Source organism: Ictidomys tridecemlineatus, chromosome 12 (assembly GCF_052094955.1).
Source record: "Ictidomys tridecemlineatus isolate mIctTri1 chromosome 12, mIctTri1.hap1, whole genome shotgun sequence".
Lineage (NCBI taxonomy): Eukaryota > Metazoa > Chordata > Mammalia > Rodentia > Sciuridae > Ictidomys > Ictidomys tridecemlineatus.
In genome coordinates this window covers 64,588,853-64,610,282 of record NC_135488.1, presented here as the reverse complement: position 1 = coordinate 64,610,282, position 21,430 = coordinate 64,588,853, and the positions used below count along the sequence as shown (strand labels likewise).

General features: G+C 39.4%; 1 protein-coding gene across 1 annotated transcript in view; it reads left to right on the top strand.

Annotated features, from left to right (window-relative positions):
* The window catches only part of Anxa4 (annexin A4), a 65,013-nt gene extending 47,057 nt beyond the window's left edge, over nt 1-17,956 (top strand). The window contains exons 5-13 of the mRNA XM_005322108.5: nt 3,016-3,129; nt 4,528-4,618; nt 6,535-6,614; nt 8,528-8,584; nt 10,354-10,447; nt 13,035-13,130; nt 13,717-13,775; nt 15,400-15,522; nt 16,908-17,956. Of these exons, the coding sequence (XP_005322165.1) occupies nt 3,016-3,129; nt 4,528-4,618; nt 6,535-6,614; nt 8,528-8,584; nt 10,354-10,447; nt 13,035-13,130; nt 13,717-13,775; nt 15,400-15,522; nt 16,908-16,967 (774 nt within the window). The 3' untranslated portion in view covers nt 16,968-17,956. The remainder of the gene's footprint in view (nt 1-3,015; nt 3,130-4,527; nt 4,619-6,534; nt 6,615-8,527; nt 8,585-10,353; nt 10,448-13,034; nt 13,131-13,716; nt 13,776-15,399; nt 15,523-16,907) is intronic.
* The last annotated feature ends 3,474 nt before the right edge of the window (nt 17,957-21,430 follow it).

Sequence of the window (21,430 nt, the reverse complement as noted above, 5' to 3'; positions counted from 1 at the left end):
GCAGGATGGGTACCTGGAAACAGCTGGAGAGGAGGAATAAATTTTAACGTTCTATAGCACAGAAGGATAACTATGGTTATTTATTAATTGAATATTTCAAAATAACTAGTCAAGAATATTTTGAATGTTCCGAACACAAAGAAATAATAAATATCCAAGGGGATAAATAGATATAATCAGTTATACTGATTATATACACATATATACACGATATATACACATTTTATACATGAATTGAAATGTCACACTGTACCCCATATATATTCATCATTACTAAACGTCAATTAAAAACACTTAATATTGCCTGGGTGCTCATGTCTGCAATCTCATCTTCTCAGGAGGCTGAGACAGGAGGATGGCAAATTGTAGGATTGCCTTGGTAACTTAGTGAGACTGTCTTGAAGTAAAAAATAAAAAGAGTTGAGGATGTAGCTCAGTGGTAGAGCACTCCTGGGTTTAATTTCCAGCACTGGAAAAAAAAAGTGTTTTCAAAAAAATTTTTTAAAAAGATATTCTTGGTAAGATGGTGATGACATGGACATCATTACCCTAGGTATATGGGGTGTGGTGCTATATCATGTACAACCAGAGAAATGAAAAGTTGTGCTGCATTTGTGTACAATGAATCAAAATGCATTCTGCTATTATATATACCTAATTAAAATAAATTAATTAAAAAAATAAAATATAGACATTTATTATATCATTTGCTCAATAAATAATTGGAAAATAAAATACCAAAACAAAACAAAAAGATATTCTTGGTATTCTCTACCATGCTCATCAAGAAGTGATTTTAGGGTTGAGTCAGAGCTCAAGGCCAATCTTGATCCTTTTAGACAAAGTCCTCGACACAGTGCCTGGGTCTATGGCCTCAATCACTGCCCTTCAGAGCATTAGGCAAGGTTGAACTTCCAGAGATGGTTTCTTGGCCCTGCAGATGAAGACTTGCCAAACTGACTAAAATATTCAAACCAGGGTGTTTTAAATAGTCTCTTCTAGGACGTAGTATCCTGACTCTTCCACATAAATCTATTTGCAGAATATGTTCATTCCTTCAATGAGACTCAGTTGAGGGACACCCTCTTAAGTTCTAAACCAGGGATGTATGTGTGCTCACGTATGTAAATATATGTATGTGTTGTAGCTGATGGATTGGGAGAGTGTTCACTCCCCACATTTTCTCCTTTTGATTTGAATCCCACATCTCTCAGGAACTCTAGTCTTTGTTTTCATGGACTCATTCACCAGAATCTTTTCCATCAAGTCTCGCCATCACTTTGGAACACCCATGAGTATGGTTATTGAGGAAACCACATCAATGAGTGTCTCCAGACCTCAGAGTAGAGTGACTCTATGGCAAGTTTGCCTCTCCTTGAGAGATTTCACAGCCAGGCAAACGGAGGCTGCTTCTCAAAGAAAGGCACCTCCCTGTTGGGTAGGGCTGTGCTGGCCCAGCTGCTCCCCACAGCATCTGCTTGCAAACTCTGGGTATCCCTGTAGGGATGGGGCATCCATGATCAGAGTGCCTCTATATTCTGGACATTTTAAGCTCTTCTCCTTTTCCAAAGAAATTGAATAAGCACTAATAGGCATGAATGTGCACATAACAAGTGAACTTGAGACCAAAGTGGTGTTGCCAAACACATTCAGGGGTGACAGCCAACCTGACGGTAAATTTGTTAAGATGGCCAACATTAACAGATCAACCAAGCACTCATTTATTTATTCATTTATTCAGTGTGTTTGGATGTAGGGTAAAAATACCCCCAAGAGATTAGCATAAAATGTTGTGGGACTGGGTTTGTGAGAATCAGACAGCTGGATTTGAATAGCAACTCAGTTTTCATTGTCAGTTGTTCTGAAACAGGTTCTTAAACTCCCTGACCTGTTGTAGAAGGAAATGATTTTAATGTCTTTTGAATTTGGTTCTCTGTCCAAATAATTACACTTTTTCTTAGAAAGCAAGCCTTAATAATCACAGATGATCACAAAGATACAACTCAGTATCTTCCGTATATAATAGTGGAAAAATATAAACTTGGAACGTAGTGCATGTGTAGGAATCTCTGCAGCTGTTAAAAATGTCATAGGCAAATACTGACTTGGAAATATATGCCTGATATATCATTAAGTAAACAATGCATTTCGGTTAGTTTCTGAGAGTATTTCCATCTCAGAGCCTCCTCACACCCTTCAATTATTGAGTCCTTTTTAAATTTGTGTGAGTTATATCTATTGGCCATGTTAGAAATTTAAAAAATTACATTTTAAGACATACAGCTAACTTATTGAATATATTACTTACTACTCTAACATTTTTATGAGAACTAACTATTCAAGAAATGTGATGAGAAGATTGGCATTATTTGGGCTGGGGATGTGGCTCAAGTGGTAGTGCACTCGCCTGGCATGCGTGAGGCCTGGGTTCGACCTCAGCACCACATACAAAGAAAGATGTTGTATCTGCCGATAACTAAAAAATAAATATTAAAAAATTCTCTCTCTCTCTCTTTAAAAAAAAAAAAAGATTGGCATTATTTAACATTTTGCAAATTTCCTTAATGTCCAGCTCCATGAGAGGCCTGGATTCTCATATCTGCTTGAGGTATATGAAGAAAATCTGCTCTTGTGTAGACAGGCAGTTCTAGGCAGTGGGGAGTATTTGAATAGCCTTTGACATAACTGTAGATTTATAGATTTGTAATCTTTTTCCTTTTTTTTTTTTTTGGTGCTGGGGATCGAACCCAGGGCCTTGTGCATGTGAGGCGAGCACTTTACCAACTGAGCTATATCCCCAGCCCCTAGATAATAATCTTAAGAAAACTCCATTGTACACACTTGAGAGTATGACAATAAAAAGGCAAATAATGTCTTCATGTAATTGTGAAGATGGTTTTGACCTTGCTTGCCTCCTGGAAGGATCTTGGAGACCCCAAACATCTGGGGTCACCCTGGGAGAATGGCTGATTTTTTACTGCTGCAGCTAAGCAGGGCTGCTTTCTCTCACTGCAGGACCTGATGGATGACTTGAAGTCAGAACTAAGCGGCAAGTTCGAGCAGGTCATCATAGGCATGATGACACCCACCGTGCTGTACGATGTGCAGGAGCTGCGAAAGGCCATGAAGGTTCGTGCTCCTCCCCTTGTGCCCTCAGAGCTGTTGGTACCAACACGGACCAATATCTCAAGAAACTGCGGCCAAGCCCTTCTAAGAATGGGAGGATAAAGTATAGGAGAAAGGTTTTCCCTCATTATGACAACTTAAAAATGTTTCAGCAATTTTAATTTTAAAATTGTTTTTCTAAAATGTTAGAGAATCAGCCGGGCATGGAGGTACACACCTGTAATCCCAGCAACTTGGGAGGTGGAGGCAGGAGAAGCATAAGTTTGAGGCCAGCTTCAATAATTTAGCAAGGCCCTAAGCAACTTCGTGCCTGTCTCAAAAAAAAAAAAAAAATATATATATATATATATGTGTGTGTGTGTGTGTGTGTGTGTATGCACATGTATATGTATATGTACATATATGTATATGCATACATAAATAAAAAGGGATGTGGCTAATTGGTAAAACATCCCTGGGTTATATCTCCAATACAAAAAAAACTGGGGCGGGGAGAATCATTTGATCCTTCCTGTGACTCAGTAGGAGTGATTTTAACTGCCTATTTATCTGCAGTGGTGGGATTTAGCCCAGGGCCTTGTGGAGGCTAAGCTTGTACTTGTACCGAAAGGCTGTGTTCCACCCCCAACAGATATTTGTGCTTTTGGTGCAGTTCTAGAAACTTTCTTGTTGTGCTAGGTACTTTTGAGGCATGGAACTTTGTGAGAGTTCTCTGCTTAGAACTGACAAAAGAATTCTTGGCCTCCTTACACGACCAGTCAATCTACTGCACCCTAGCCCAGGTCTGCAGATTTTCAAGTATGAAAATACACTTGACCCTCTGCAGCCATCTCAATAAACACTTGGCCTTGTAGAAGGCTCAGGGTGAGGCTCTGGGAAAACAAAAAGGTAACAAAGTCTTTGCCAGAAGATTGTGCCTTCAGAAAATAAAAGAGGTAAAGGAAAGATTAAGCCCGCAGAAGGCAGAAATAGTATCTATCCTGACACAGTAACCAACATATGGTAAACATTCTATAAATATTTGTTATTACTGATAATGATCTGGTAAAAACATTGGGTTTGGGGTATTTAAAAGATAACAAATCCTGTTGCTAGAATCCATGGGTTTGTATTTATCCTCTGCAGGTTGATAGCTGTATTCCTTCTGTGTTTGGGACACAATTTTTAATTTTTATTTTGCAGATAGGCAGTTAAAATCACTCATACTGAGTCACAGGAAGGACCAAATGATTCCCTTCTTTTTAAAAAATATATATTGGAGATATAACCCAGGGATGTTTTAACTGATACATAAAAATATAAATATAAAAATATAAAATATAAATATAAAAATATAAAAAAATTATACTTCAGCCTTGTAAACTGGCTCATACTTCCCTCTCCTCTGGTTTTTGTATTTAGGGAGCCGGCACAGATGAAGGATGCCTGATTGAGATCCTGGCCTCCCGGACCCCAGAGGAGATCCGTCGCATCAACCAGGTTTATCAGCAGCGTATGTAACATCTTCAATGGCCCTGGCTGATGTTTTGCCCTGATTTAAGAAAGAGACTAGCAGCAAGTGGTTATCCAGTGATTACACTCCTCTCTTGGACACACTGACCATGAGTAATCCAAACTCTGTTTTGAAGCAGACCCCTGTCTACGCAAATGACTAGCTATTGGCATCATTAAGACTTCTTAGGGAAGGACGCCACTCTGCTTAGGCTACTCCAATGCAGTGTTTTTGTTACCCTAAACATTGGAAAGTTGTTCTTTATAACCAAGCAAAGAACCAAAGGTGGTTGTTCAAAATGCTGGCACCAGTTAGGCGTGTGGTAGTATATTATAATCCCAGTGACTCAGGAGGCTGAGGCAGGAGGAACGCCAATTTATGGCCAGCCTCAGCAAATTAGTGAGGTCCTAAGCAACTTAGTGAGACTCTGACTCAAAAAATAAAAAGAGCTGGGGACATGATTCAGTGGGAAAAAAAAAAATGCTGATACCAGTGATTCCTAGCATTTTAAGCAATGCCCTAGAGGCACTCACTGGCCCAATTTCTGACCTCCAGCCTGGACTATATTTCCTCTATCCATCTCAGAATACTGGCCACTTATTCCCCTCTTAGAAACTTCCAGAAGACAATGTGTAGGAAAATTCTTTAAAAAAGTACTTGCCTCCCTCTTGATAGATTTTTGTTTACATTGGTGATATGCGTTTGCCAAGATTCATGGAACTGTGCACTTAAAATTTTTACATATCACTACATATATATTTTACCTCAACAACATGTTAAAAAAAATGCCTGAGCATTTTCTTATTTTTTTTACTCTAAATAAATAAATTTACACTAAAAAATGTAATGCCAGTTAGCCCTAAAAATAGAAAAAAAAAATTCACAAAGGGTTAGATTCTGTTTATTCAGTATTTCTTAAAATTTTTTTTTAGTTGTGGTTGGACACAATACCTTTATTTTATTTATTTATTTTTATGTGGAGCTGAGGATCAAACCCAGTGCCTCGCGTGTGCTAGGCGAGTGTTCTACTGCTGAGCCACAACCCCAGCCCCTATTCGGTATTTTTTATATTAGCTAAACATGTCCAGTTGTAGTAGATTGCACCAGTTGTAGTAGATTGGCTAAACAATATAGGGTACACTTACACTATGGATAGTATATCAATAAATCTTATATTGCAAAATTATTAGATCATATTAAGTGATGTGGTATACAGATAAGTGAAAAGATAAGTCAAAAAATAATATGGTATGATACCATTTTTAAGAAAAGAAAATAATGCGTGTATGTAGGAGGAAAATTAGAAAATATTCTTATCAAAAATGTGATCAGTGATTATGATTTCTGGGTGACTAGATTATGATAGAGTTTCCTCCCCTGTGTTTTATTTTATTTTATTTTTCCCCTAAATTCTCTTCAATCAACATGTATGACTTTTGTAGAAAGAAAACAGCACAGTCAGGGCTTGTGGAAATTCTAAACCTTGGGAGTTTAGAATTAGCACCCTGATCCACCCTCCGTCCTGCAGAGGGTTGGAGCCCCTAGGGGGAGACCTCCCAGAACCTGTCCCCAAAAGGCTGGTCTGGATGCTTCCCTCTGTGATGTGGAGGCCATTCGCAGCAGCCAGTCAACCACTTTCCAAACAGAGCCCTGGACACTAGGAACCAGAGAAGGGTTTTGGCCCCCTTCTCAACTCCCCTCTTTTAAGGAACAGAGATATCTCCTTTCTACTACAATGACTCTATCTTGATCATTTTACCAGAGTTTAGCTTTTAAAAACCTGTGTACAGGGGAGAAACCTTGACATGAGCTGCTTGGTAAATAAGCTGTTCTTCGAGGGACAGACCTCCCGGAAGGTGACACAGGGTGGGAAAGGACACTTTATTCTTATGTAGCTAATCCCACTCTCTTGCTAGAATATGGACGGAGCCTTGAAGATGACATTTGCTCGGACACATCCTTCATGTTCCAGCGAGTGCTGGTGTCTCTGTCAGCTGTAAGTCTCCACCTCTGTCTCTGACTTCTGATGGGGGACAGGTTTCCTTGACATGTTCACTCTCCTTCCCCTTTGCCAGGCTTTATTCTCGGGCCTCTTTGTTTGCAGAGACCCTGGCTAGTCCTGTGTGCCCTTTTGTTCTATACTGTATTTATGTTTATGTTATCATAAGGGGATATGTCAGGTACATAAGTTATTATAAGGCAAGAAAAAATTAAATACCAAAGAAGAGGCACATAGCAAGAGGAAGACTCAAGGAGACATTCTGGATGCAGACACAGAGAAAAGCCTTCACAGCAGGGATGCTGGTTCAAAGATTTATAGGATCAGGGACTTCCAAGAGGTGGAGTCGTGGGTGGGTGCATTCCAGGAAGGAAGAACAGCAAGAACAACAAAAACAAGTCAAGGAGACAGGAAATACTGTGTGTTTAGGGGATGATTGGCTGAATAGTCAGGCTGGCGGTTCTAGAAGGGAGCTGGAAGGATAGACTGTGAGTCCTACTCTGGGAGGAGTTTTTCCTTTGTCTGGAGAGCAGTAGGGAGTAGGTTTGGGAAAAGCAGCTGATGTGATGATGGTGGTGATGGGAGAGGGATGTGATTAGAATTGTGTTTTCTAAAAGAGGAATGTCATCGTAGCGTGTGGGACCAACAGGGGCAAAGAACTTGAGGCTGGGAGACCAGGTGGAAAGTTACATCCGTGTTCCAGATGAGACCTCAAGCAGGACTGGGCTATTGTGGGAGCAGGGCGGCCAACAAGAGAAGACAAAGCTCTAGATACCTCACATGACCCCCAGCTTTGTCCCTGCCCTCCTTTCTGAGTATGAGGCTTGTGTTTTCCAGTGCTTTTTAGATGCTTCCTTTTGGATATTCGACTGTCACTTCAAATTGCTCCTCAACCAAACCCAAGCCAGGCATGATGGTGCCTGCCTGTAATCCCAGTGGCTTGGGAGGCTGAGATAGGAGGATCACGAGTTCAAAGCCAGCCATAGCAACTGAGCAAAAGGCCCTAAGAAACTTAGTGACACCCTGTTTCTAAATAAAATATATTAAAAGAGCTGGGAATGTGGCTTAGTGGTTGAGTGCCCCTGGGTTCAATTCCCAATATCAAAAAAACAAAACAAAAAACCTTAAACCCAAAATAATTTTCTCTCCAAACTAACTCTTTCTCCTCACTCACTCGCCCCATTCTATTCATGCAACAGAACCCTGAGCAGAACCCTAGAGATCATCTCCACCTTCCATTTCACCCTTGTCTCTGATATTTACTTCCACAATACCTGCCTGTTTCTCTTATATCCTTCCCATATTTTCCTTTCCTCCCATATTTTCCATCCTGAGGAGCCATACTTAGACCACGGAATATTGAGGAAGCCCAGCACTAAAAAATAGTCTAAAAAACTTGAAGAGAGCAGCCTCTTCTGTTGCTCTTTGGCATTCTGGGAGGCCTCCCCTCTGCCTCCCATGAGCTGGGGTTGTTGGTGTGAGTGTGTGAGATGTTTCCTGTGCTCCTCCAATCCCACCCCAGGTTCCAGATTCTCTTGACTCTTCTCTATTCCAATCCCTTTTTGACCAAAGTTAATCCGAATAGATTGAACAAGTTAGGCAGCGAATCAGCTGGGAAGACAGATGCAGTGAGAGGAGCTAGGGGAGGGAGGGGAGAGTAGAGGGAGCTGTCATTCTCTCCTTGGCGCAGCATGGGGGCCACAATGGGGTACCTGGTAACGCTGGCAATGTTCTTTACACACAGATCAGAGCCATGGTAGCAGCGCAGGCACATTCAGAGGACATCTGTCCTGCCTCCCTAGTCCCGAAGTTGCTACTGTGTCCTTGGGTTCCTGAGCCTTCTGTCTTCATTTTTCAGAATCTTCATGAATGCTCTCTCATTCTCTTTGGTTTGTTTTTCTCATCCTCAGGGTGGCAGGGATGAGGGGAATTTCCTGGATGATGCTCTCATGAAACAGGATGCCCAGGTGGGTAGAAATGCAGCTACCTTCTCCCAGTTTTCGTTTCTTTGCCAGTAAGACAAGCCAGAGTCAGTGGACACCCTCTTCTGTTTCAGAGTATATTAGCCAGTCTAGGGTAGATGATGAAAAAAAAAAAAGGTGCCACGGATGGACTTAAATAACAGAGGTTTTGTGCAGAAGTACTTGGGACTTGGGGGTAATACTGGACTTCATTATACCTGAACTCCTGGATCCTAGACTTCTTGACACTGGGTCATTGTGTGTCAAGCCCAGAGAATCACTGGGTATCCTCTGAATCACTTGAAGCTGGAAGGACCCACCTTTGTCTATTTACTTTGTATTTCTATTTCCCCAAAGAGGACATTCAGTAGGACTTATGTAAAACAGTTTGGCACAGCATATATCCTGAGGGATAAAATTAATACCAAACCCAAAAAGGCAGATGATTCCCTGGTACCAACCACTGAGACCAGATAACACTAAAAATAATAGCTCATAAAAGTGGATTCTTCCCAGGTCCTTACACTGCCCTAGGACTTAACATTAAATAGATCATCAAATCCTTGCAATGCCCTGGCAGTTGAGCATTGCAATCCTCATTTTACAGACAAGGAATTTGAGGCGCAGAGAAAAGTTCCTTGCTCAAGCTCAGACAGATAGTAAATGGAATAACTAGGATTTGCATCTGGGGAGGGAGGGAGGGAGGGAAGGAGGGAGGGAGAGAGAGAGAGAGAGAGAGAGAGAATTTTTTAGTATTTATTTTTCAGTTTTCGGTGGGCACAACATCTTTATTTTATTTTTATGTGGTGCTGAGGATCGAACCCACCACCCACACATGCCAGGCAAGCGCATTATCGCTTGAGCCACATCCCCAGCCCCAGATCCTGTACTATACTCTTAACCAATACACAACCATAGTAAGAAATTGGTTCTACTCCAATGTAGTATGAACCACTATGGTTTATGCAGAAGAGAACCCGTTGCTTTCATTAGAGAGAAGAGGGTATGTGTGTGGCTTGGGCTTTTCAAAGTGTGGCTGCTGGGTTTCAAGAAGGGGCACCCCAAAAGCAACCATTCCCATAGAACCAGTAGAAGCTTCGATATTATTTATACTTCAGCCTCAGAAATCAGTGTCACTTCCACTGTACTTTATTAATTGAAGTCGTGTATTAGAGATTTCCAAGAAACAGAACAAATAAGGTGTATAGGTATATGTGTGTGTGTGTGAATATACACATATTTATAGATTTATATACATCCATATATTCCTTAATTCATAAGGGGATTGTGTCCCAGTGAACCTATTGCAAGTTGAAAATAAATTTTAAGTTGAAAATGCATTCAATACACCAAACCTACCGAACACCTTAGCTTAGCAACACATTCCACTATAGCGTATTGGTTGTTTATACTAATGATTTTGTGGCTGTCTGGGAGAGTTACTGCTGCAGCTGCTCAACTGCAGTAAAGTATACTGCTTATGGCCCAGGGGAGGATCAAAATTCAAAGTATAGTTTCTACTGAACACGTATCACTTTTGCACCATTTTAAAGTTGGAAAATCATAAGGCAAACCATTGTAAGCCAGAAACCCTCTATTAACAGAGAGAAAGGGAGGGGATTGTGTGTGTGTGTGTGTGTGTGTGTGTGTGTGTGTTCCCTCTCCAACCAACAAAATTAAACAGCAAAATCAGCTCTTTGAAGTTCTTGAAATATTTGCACATGTCCTGAAATGTCTTCTTTGGTGTTTCAAATTTGTGCTTTGTTTGGCTTCAGGACCTGTATGAGGCTGGAGAGCAGAGATGGGGGACAGATGAGGTGAAATTTCTATCTGTTCTCTGTTCCCGGAATCGAAATCATCTGTTGCATGGTAGGCACTTATTTCACTTCCCAAAGAAACTCTTTGAAAGACAGTGAAAACTGGCCCATAAATAATTGATAACCTTTTCCCCTTTGTTTGATGAAAAGAAAAAAAAAACACAAGTGTACTGAACCATCTCAGGTTCTTACCTTGGAAATGTTATGAGTCCAATGACATGAATGAGAGCTAATTTCTGAAAAAATAATTATGAACAACTAATACATATGCAATGTATTTATAGAAATTTGGCATTCCTGTTTCTAGGAAAACAATCATCACAGCCAGCCCTTTCTCTGAAGCAGCCCCAAGACTTTCATTTTTGTTGAGTTACATAAGAAAATAATCTTCGTACATCAGGAAGAAATAAAATAGAAGTGTTCATTTATATTTATTCCTGTTTAACATCCATGCTGGGTACCTAAAAGAAGTGAATTCTCTAGAGGTTATATTGCATAAGATGAAGAGTGGATCATTTCAAATTTTATTTCCTATGTGTGATGTTTCTAATTTGTTTCTGATAATTCTAAACTTCATAATGAGCTTTTAATGTCTGCAGGGGAAAGATTATAAAACTGTGGAGCATTTGTTGTCAGGGTTTTATATCCTTCTTGTAAACAGAAATAAGGATTTAATAGGATATTTCATCTTTTATGTAAACTTTTTGGGTCTTTATGTACATCATAATTTTACAAACCCACATACCCTTATCACACACACAGATTTACAAAATTTGTGGGGTTTGAGAGGAATGAGTTTGCTAAATTGAAAACAGAGTAATTATTACAGCTATTCTTCAGTGACAAAAAAAAAAATAAGCAATTACTTCTCTTAATAAACATCATGGGCTACCACGAGATGAACCAACTCGTGGCTCAGCTACTCATTTCATTGCCTTCCATGGTCTGATTACAAATAAAACAAATCTCCCCCTGGTGGTATTTTTCCAAAACTGCAGTTTCCTCTAAAGTTGCTGTAGCGCATTTGTAAGAAATTTCCCTTCCAGGCACACAAGTCAATAGTTGGACAGTTATAAAATAACTGCTTGTAAGTCACTAAAAATGCTTGGGTTTTTTTTTTTTTTTTTGGTGGTACTAGGGATTGAACCCAGGACCTTGTGCAAGCACTCTACCAACTGAGCTATATCCCCAGCCCCCTAGAGAAAATACTTTAAGCACTATTTGGATAAAGAAAGCATCAGAAATTGCTTACCAACCAACAATAATGGCAAACACACCTGTAATCCCAGCGGCTCAGGAGGTTGAGGCAGAAGGATCCGGAATTCGAAACTAGTCTCAGCAAAAGCGAGGTGCTAAGCAACTCAGTGAGACCCTGTCTCTAAATAAAACACACACACACACACACACACACACACACACACACACACACACACAAAAGGCCTGGGGATGTGGCTCAGTGGTTGAATATTCCTGAGTTCAATTCCTGGTACCCGTCCTCACCACCACCCCATAAAAAGTGTGTCAATTAGATTATTTGATTCCAAGCAACATATACTGATTCTAATTAAATAATATGGATTGGGGCCAGAAGGAAAATAAATAGAAAATAATACAGGTGGCTCACAAAATTGAAGGAAGAGTTGAACAACTTCGTGAAGAACAAAAATGAAGGCAGTTCTGGGAACCTCCCTAGAAGTGAGTCACAGCTTTTATTTTTAAGGCACTGTTTGCCAGTGCATTAAAAAATGCTGATTTTTGAACCCCTACTCAGATTGTATGAGTTGGAATCTCTGAGAGTGACACTCAATAGTTTGACAGGTTTGAGAAGTGATTCTTATGTTCTTTGAGGGTAAGATGACTTAGTGCTTTTGGCCATCCCCTTGATATGCTCAATTTAAAAATTCCCAGGAGGGCAAGTCTGATGGAGCTGACCGGCTGAACTGCTCCCTTGTTTGGTTTTGGTTGAGGTTATGGTGTATGTTGTTGGTTATGGGTGTCCTTTCACTGACAGCCCATAAGAATCATATCCATGGGGGCAAGACAAAGAAGGTGATGTTAAGATATCTGCTCTAAGAAGGCTCCAGAAGAAGACAGCAGGAGAGAAAGACATGTTTATCACATTCAAAAATACTTGGCAAAAAAAGCAAGAAAAAAAATTTTTAATTATGCTAAAATCTATTAAAAGATGCAACCGGCTGTTATCAACTGTGACTCAGTTTTGAAGAGGCTGAAGTGCTCTAGTTTTGATGAGCCAAAAGGAAGATGAACACACAGGTGATTGCCAAAGTCAAAATTACAAAGAGACACCTTCTGCATATTAAGGAAGCAATGAGGAAAGACAGCAAATTTCTCCAGAGGTTGTCTCCATTTTAAATGTAAGGCAACAGGGTCCCAGAAAAGGAAAGGGACTTGCCTGATATCCTCCAAGAATCATAGTGCTCTTTCCTCCTTGCCTTCAGCCATTCCACTGGGCCATCTCCCTACTGAATTCTCACCCACATTGTTAATTAGCTTCCCCTTGAAATATGCCAAAGAATAAAGAGTGTAAACTAATTAAAAGATGCTCATTCTCTCCACAAGGTTTAGTTTCCTCTATTCTTTTTTATTGTTGATAATGTCATTTTTGTTGTTGCTTGTAGTGTTTGATGAATACAAAAGGATATCACAGAAGGATATTGAACAGAGTATTAAATCTGAGACATCTGGTCATTTTGAAGATGCTCTGCTGGCTATAGGTAAGCTGGTAGAGAGTGGGGAGAGGAGACACAAATGTCTATAGACTTTTCCTCTTGTTGCCAGTTTCTTGTCTTGGGGATATAGAATTTTATTTTTCAGAAATTAAAGTTGTTTAAATCAATCATGGGGTGTTCCAGATTTTACCGGAATATTGTATGAAACCTGATTGTTATTGTTTTATGTGGTTTATATTTTTGATATCTTCTTTGATTGCTTTTATAATTCATTATGTGAAAGATCATTTTATACTAGGTGCATCTCGCATGTCTGTGGATGGCCGGAACTAATAATTGTCTCATATTGTAAAAATCATAATCATTTTGAAACTACATGCCACCTTTTGCTTTTGTGGCCTTTACTAATTACTTCTCCAGGACCTTTATGGTAAATTGAGAATGCTTGCCATCCCAGGAAATGCCTAGAGTGTAGCCTATGTTCATGAAATGTTAGGCTAGAAATTTCTCCATCAAAGTAATCAAGAGCTGTTTCTTGATACTTTGTAGAAACTGAGGGAACTAGCGTCCATTTCTTTCTCTTAGGTCATATATATAATCATTTCATTTCTTTTTGTTTTTCTCTTGACAGTAAAGTGCATGAGGAATAAATCTGCATATTTTGCTGAAAGGCTTTATAAATCTATGAAGGTAAATGGCCTTATTTTTAACATCTGAATGATTTTGGCACATCTTGTGTCACCTTAGGTTTACTTATATTCCCCCAGATTTTAGCCTGAAATATTCAATTCAATTTGTATAGACTTCACTGAGTGATGCTACTAATAATACCAAGTGGGATTTATTGAGTACTTACAATGTGTGGATCACTGTTATTCCCCAGCCCCCACCCCACCTTCAGGTCCTGGGAATGAACCCAGGGCTTTGTGCTCTAGTAGTATGAGCAGGCAAGAGCTTTACCGAACTCCCAGCCCCCAATCACTGTTCTTTTTTTATGCTTATATTAGTTCATTATAGTTATACATAATAGTTGTGTTCATTTTGACATAATCCTACATGAATGAAATTTAATTTGCTCCATTTGAGTCCCTGGTGCCTCTTCTTTTCCTCTCCCCTCCTCATTCCTCTTTCTCTACCAATCTTCCTTCTATTTATTTCAAAATCACTATTCTTTTTTAAAATTTTTTTTAGTTATAGATAGACACAATATCTTTATTTTTATTTATTTATTTTTTTATGTGGTGCTGAGGATCGAACCCTGGGCTCATATGTTCGAGGCAAACACTCTACAACTGAGCTACAACCCAGCCCTCAAATCAGTATTCTCTCTCTCTCTTTTTTTTTTAGTTGTAGTTGGACACAACACCTTTATTTTATTATGTGGTGCCGAGAATCGAACCCAGGGCCCCACATGTGCTAGGTGAGCATTTTACCTCTGAGCCACAACCCCAGCCCCAGTATTCTTAATACTTTATATGTACGGATTAATTTTATTTCCACAACTTTATGGGGCAGGTACTATTATCAAAACCTCCATTTTACAGATGAGGAAACTGAGGCACAGAGAGGATATGCAATTTGCCCAAGGTCCTCAGTGAGGAAGTAGTGAAACAAAGATGCAAACTCTGCCAGTATAGCTCCAGGGCCCATGCTCTTAACCCATGGATGCACCCATGCTGGGGTCCATGAGAGGTACAGGAGAGATCAAAATGTAGCCCTTGCTCTCAAAGAACATCCTGGCCTTATAGGGAGGCAAGTATGTGAAAAACATCAATAATACAGAAGGAAAGACAGCAGTCGAAGGTCCAAATATTATAGGAACATGGAGGAAAGGGTGGGGTTTGTTTTTTCAATATTTGTTTTTGTTGGGGAGGGGAGGATACAAAAAGAAAATATAAATAAATTGGGGACTGGGGGTAGAGCTCAGTGGTTCAGCATATGACTGGAGGCCCTCCTGCATTCCATTCCCAGCACCAAAAAAAATAAAATAAAATAAAATAAAATGGTGTACTTGAGCAGGACCTTTAGGAAAGTTTACATGGGAGAAAAGAGGACTCATGGAAGGTAAAGCAGACAGGTTGGGTCAGGACAGCACAGCATATGTCTCTAGAGAGCAAAGAGTAACTTTGGGTTTGAATATAGAGTATTGGAAAAGTAAATTGGGGGGTCCTTGAATCCCATGGTGAAGGCCCTCAAGGCTGTGAAGCAAAGGACACCACAGGAAAGTTACCCATCCCTTGCCTTGCCAGACGGGAGAAGAGCACTCTGAAAACCAGCTGGCCTTTCCTACTGAGGGATCTCTTTTCTTCCCTAGGGCTTGGGCACTGATGATGACACCCTTATTAGAGTGATGGTTTCTCGAGCAGAGATTGACATGCTGGACATCCGGGCAAATTTCAAGAGGCTCTATGGAAAGTCTCTGTACTCTTTTATCAAGGTGGGTCACAGCAGCCTTGCCTTGGCCCAGGGGAAAGTGCCATAGAAGGAATGGGGCCTCTGATCTCAGCATTTAGAACTCCAGGTCCCCTTTTTCTTGGCATCTGTCATTTCCCATACAAATGGGCCTCCACTTCAGATATTTCCAGACTCTCTTCTTTCACACACATCTTTAAACCTTTGCCAGGTTATAAGCTGGTAATTTTTGCCTTGTAAATCAGTAATGAGTTCACATTGACCCCAGAGAAAAGAAGTTTACATTTTATTGAACATCTTTAAGAGCATGATTTCCATGTCTTCCTAATAAATGATAAGAGAAGCAACTGAATTCAGAATCCTGTGCAGGGTAAGCTGAAGTCTGCTGGTAATATGGGGAAACATAAGTTTTCCTAGATTGCTATTATTTACCTGATACCAGACATCTAGGAGTCCTGAGATGACATGGGAGTGATGAGTAAATGATTCACATCCCTCAAAACCCCTCATTAGTGGGTTTTGCTTCTTGAGGAAGCCAGAAGAATCTCATAAACACAAAGCTGAGACTCCTTTTCCTGGAAGCTGTGGTTGCATAACAAACTTCACATCAGGATTTGATCTGTGAATTAAATATTCTGAAAAATAAAGGATACATTGCCCACTGGGTAACAGCTTGTCAAAAGAAGCAGAGTAGTACATGTAAATAATAGAAAAAATGACCACAGATAAAAATGTAAGTTATAATAATAAAAATAAACTCTCAGGTTAAGTAAAAACATGAACTCCAATTTCATGTTGCTTATAAGGAATAGCTAAAATACAGGGGTATGTAAAAAAGTTTATGGAACATGGCCAGGGAAAAGAACATTTGACAAATACAAAAAAGAAAGCAGGTTCACAGTATTATCAAAGAGAATCATTGATATTTTAAAATTTGGAACTATATAGATAGAGATTATATCTGTGTCTATGTCTATGAAGGACAAACACAAATTTATTGGGTCGAGGGTGTAGTTCAGTGTATGTACAAGGCCCTGGAGTCAGTCCCCAACACCCTCCACACACACACACACACACACACACACACACACAATGCAGGATACAGAAGAATACTACTATCCCATCACAAAGGTATCTTATATGCATAGAAAAAAGGACAGGAAACATATTCATACATCAAAATATTAACATTAGTAATCTATAGATGATGGAACTGTGAGTGATTTTTATGTTGTTCTTCTATGTCTTTATTCTCTACACTGAACAGATATTACTTTTGTAATTAAAAAAAATATTTTAAGAGCTGAGAAAAATCCAACCAAGCTTGAAGTTAACTTAGATGACTGTGATCTGTGTATTCTACTTAAAAACCCACTTATCTGACTGTAACTTTGCTTCCTTGTCCCCCAGGGTGACACATCTGGAGACTACAGGAAAGTACTGCTCATTCTCTGTGGAGGAGATGATTAAAATAAAGTCCCAGGAGGATTTTCTTCTCCACACTGAAATTTTTTTTTAAGTTCATTTTTCTACACTGCTATTAGCATTATCTCAGAATGCTTATTTCCAATTAAGACGCCTACAGTTGCCTCCTAGGATATAAACTGTCTGTATTATTATCATCTATAATTAGTCATTATGATGCATTAAAGCTGTACTTGTAGTTCAAAGCTTGTAAGTTCTAAATGGAGATTTAAAATTAGAAATTAAAATGTGCTCTGTGTTTCTAACAGATTTATGTTTCACAGAAATTGAATACATTAAATTATTTCATATTTTCTTTTCAGTAAAAACTTTTAAAATGGGATACTGGAAGACCATTCTAAAATCACTTTCTTCCCTAATCCTACTTTTAAAGAGGATGGTAATTTCTTCATTTGAAATTGTGAGCATCTAGCTAGTAAAATCCATTCTGTTTTCTATTTTGTGTGGTCATCGATGGAAAGCACCCACAAATCTCCTTTTTTGAGTTTTGTTTGTAGCATTTGTTGATCTTTACTCTTTGTCATAGGGGGCTTCCTTCATCTCATGTTGAGAACACTTTTCAAGGTTGAAGTGCACCAAATCACCAACTCATTTAAATAAACTAAAATCCAAGTGTGATTGTACAGGTCATATATGTCTGGTTACCAAAGATAAATGCTGAACATTCCACAATATAATAGTTAAGGTCTTCATCTAACTTAAAAATGAATGGGGGGAAAAAAGCAAGCTTCAAATAAGGTAATTCTGGTAAGGGTGTAATGCTCTGAATTTTGTTTGACTTAAAGAAATCTGTTTGTGCTGAAAATAAATTCTTAAATCTTTTTTGATTTTTTTGTTAATCCATAGCAATTTACATGTGCGTTGTGCTTCTTCAGCCCTATAATCATTCTGAAAGTGTGCTTGGACTTAACTAAAAAGTTCAGTTTGTATACAACATGGAAAGATAATTTTAATAAAAAATGATGACTTTAAAATGAGGTATATTCTTTGTCTACTGAACTTTTCCACTTCTGAGATTTTTCTTGCTGGACTATGAAAGGAGTTATTTTTGAAGGAGTTGTGATACTTAGTTCCTATTAGGGATTACAATTTAGGGGAAAAATAACATATTTAATCTTATATTTGCCTACTGCTATAAAACTAATGCTTACATATGCCAAACACTACCGAATGATATTAAACTTACAAACTTATTCTCTGGAAATGAACATGTTCTTGTTCTACTAAGTAAAACATTTATATTAAATGTTATATTGGGTGGAATGGAGGTGGAGCTCAATAGTATAGGGTTTGCCCACCATATGCGAGGCCCTGGGTTCAATCCCCAATCCTACCAAAAGAAAAATCCTTGACTGGGCACAGTGGCACATGCCTGAATCCCAGCGTTTGGGAGGCTGAGACAAAGTTCAAAGTTAGCCTCGGCAGCTTAGGCCCTAAGCAACTCAGCAAGATCCTGTCTCTAAATAAAAAAGACCTGGGAATGTGACTTAGTGGTTAAGTGCCCCTGGGTTCAATCCCTGGTACCAAAAAAAAAAAAAAAAAAAAAAGAAAGAAAAAGAAAAGAAAAGAAAGAAAGAAAGAAAAAATCCTTAACTTAAATGTTATATAGGGGGGGCTGGGGATGTGGCTCAAGCGGTAGCGCGCTCGCCTAGCATGCGTGCGGCCCGGGTTCGATCCTCAGCAGCACCACATACCAACAAAGATGTTGTGTCCGCCAAGAACTAAGAAAAAAAATAAATAAATGTTAAAATTCTCTCTCTCTCTCTCTGTCCCCCTCTGTCTCTCACTCTCTCTTTAAAAAAAAAAAAATAAAAATAAATAAATGTTATATAGGGGCTATGGGTGTAGCTCAGTTGTGTAGCATGTGCCAGACTCTGGGTTCAATCCCCAGCAACAACAAAAAGCTTACAGATATATGAGGAACACTTATATTCTTATTATGATAAGAATATATGCCTTCTTTTCCCATTCTATGTATAGATGGATTGGGGTAAAATATTAAGGATTTGCTTTCCAGTTTAGTGCTACTTATCTATTATAAGTGCTGGGGCTATTGTTGAAAGCTACTTATGTGAGTACTTAGTCATTCCAGTTAACTATAGGAAATAATACTTCCATGTCAATAACTACCCAGAAGACCATGGAATTTCCAAATCAAACTTATTTCACTTTGGAAGCATTGTGAGGGTTTTTTGTTATTTATTTTGGTAGAATTTTAATCTTTAAATGATACATGGCTTAGCCAGAATTTTTTAACAAATTGCATTTATTGACCAGAATCTTTCTAGAAAGCAAGATAAAGCCACCCTGGAGGAATGGTTATTTGTTATAGTGAAGAAGCGTGACTTTGAGATATAATTATGAAGCAAATTTGTTTCTCTTTCCTGCTTGTGCATTTTCATTTATTCAATGAGTCTAGTTCTTTTCTTGTCTTCAGATGTCAGTTCAGATAGAAGATAGAGTCATGACTTTTCTGCTCTCTCTTAGGTTTTAAATAATCTGTGTAGTCCCTTAAGGTAACAAAAAGTACCATTTCAGTAATTAATATATCTAGTCAAAATTCCAGTTGATTTACAGTTGGCTTCTTCCCTCATTCACTTCTGGCCTACTGCCAGTGAGATGCCACCTTTTGGGGGAAGGGGAGGGGGTAGAGTTCTTTCTCCACCAAGGCTTCCTTACATTTTTCCCCTTTTCCACCAGCCTACCTTTCCTGAGTTTTAGCAGCAGGGAGGAGAGTAACTGGAGCAAGAAGTAAGAAGTTACTTACCTGGCTCTATGTGGCGTGGTAAAAGAGAATCAGCCTTGCGTAATCTTATATATATATATTAGTTGTAGTTGGACACAATACCTTTATTTTATTTATTTATTTTTATGAGGTGCTGAACCCAAGGCCTCGCACGTGCTAGGCCAGCGCTCTACCACTGAGCCACAACCCAGCACCTAAAAGCGGATTCTTGTGGGTTCCCTTGTCAAACTTATCACCACAGAAACCACTCTGGGGTTCCTCTAGGAAGGTAAATGCAGTTCTTTTTCAGCCTTTCTGAATTTGGTGATGACTTTAGGTTTTGGGGGATGGAGTTAATTTGCCTTTGCATCCAGGTCTCTTGGAAGGGATATAGGATGACACCATAGTGGCTGTCTCATGATGGCCCACATCTGTTCCATGGGAAACACTTGCACATTTATGCTAACAAATTTATGCTAACAAATTCTGTGCATTCAAGCTGGTACTATTGCAGCCATCATTCTCTGCCTCCCACTTCCATACCAAGCTGCCTCAGCTAGGTTCTCCAGTTCAGATTTCTCAGGAATGAATCAGATACCAGTCCACTGGGACCCCCAAACTACACATGCTGCCAAGGGGAATATAAGTTGGTGCATTGATGCAGTCAATTGAGAGCAACTTTAACAATAGCTGGTAGAGTTGAAGATTTCCCAGCAAACCCCCTGTTGGGAGATCTACTTGATGAATCTCTTGCATATAATGTTCATTTTTGCTCTGTTAGAGAATTAGAAATAATCTGACTCACTAAGAGAGTGGATAAACAAATTATGGGTCAGTCTTACAATGAGCAGACAAAAATGATCTAGAGATTTAATCAAAAGTATCATTTTGAGAGAGGAAAAAGGTGCAGAATGATGGGTATTATATGATTTCCTTTAATTATATGTCTAAATGTGCAAAATACATTGTTTATGGTGTGCATGCAAGGATATGCATGGGAATAATGACAGTGATCACCACTGGGAATGGAAATGGAGATGGAAAGTGGGTACACAGGGAACTTCATATTTTTATTGTCCTATTTTAAAAGAAAAAATCATCAATTATATGTCAATAAAGCTGGGTGGAGGGTTAGAATAAATCAACTACCATAAAAAAATTTCAAGTCAGTGGCGGGGCGGGGGGTTGGGGGGTGTCCACAGGTGTTCACATTACTCTATTAGATTTCATTATAAACATTTTACTTAAAAAGTAGCAGAAGTTGCCAGGCACGACGGCCCACACCTGGAATCCCAGTGATTGGAAGGAAGGCCGAGGCAGGAGGATTGCAGGTTTGAGTCCAGCCTGGATAATACAGTTGGGCTACCTGCTAAGTAAAAGGTCTGGGGATGTATCCCAGTGGCAAAGCACCCTTGGATTCAGCCCCCAATACAAAAAGGGCAAAGGGTGGGGTTGGGGTGGCAGAAAGAGAGGCAGCAACCAAAAGCTAGCTGTCCAATCTATTGCAAAAATTGCTATCCCACGCAGACACCTGTTAATTTTGCTAGGGCCTCCTGAAGGTATTTTTAAATTCTGACAAAGTTTCAGACGTCCCACTGGTGCTGGGAGTACAGGAAAAGAGTGCAGAGGGCTGGGAATGTAGCTCCAAGGTAGAGTGAGTGCGTAGCATCTATGAGGCCCTGGGTTTAAAGGGCGAGGAGGAGAGGGTAGTGCAGGAAATGTT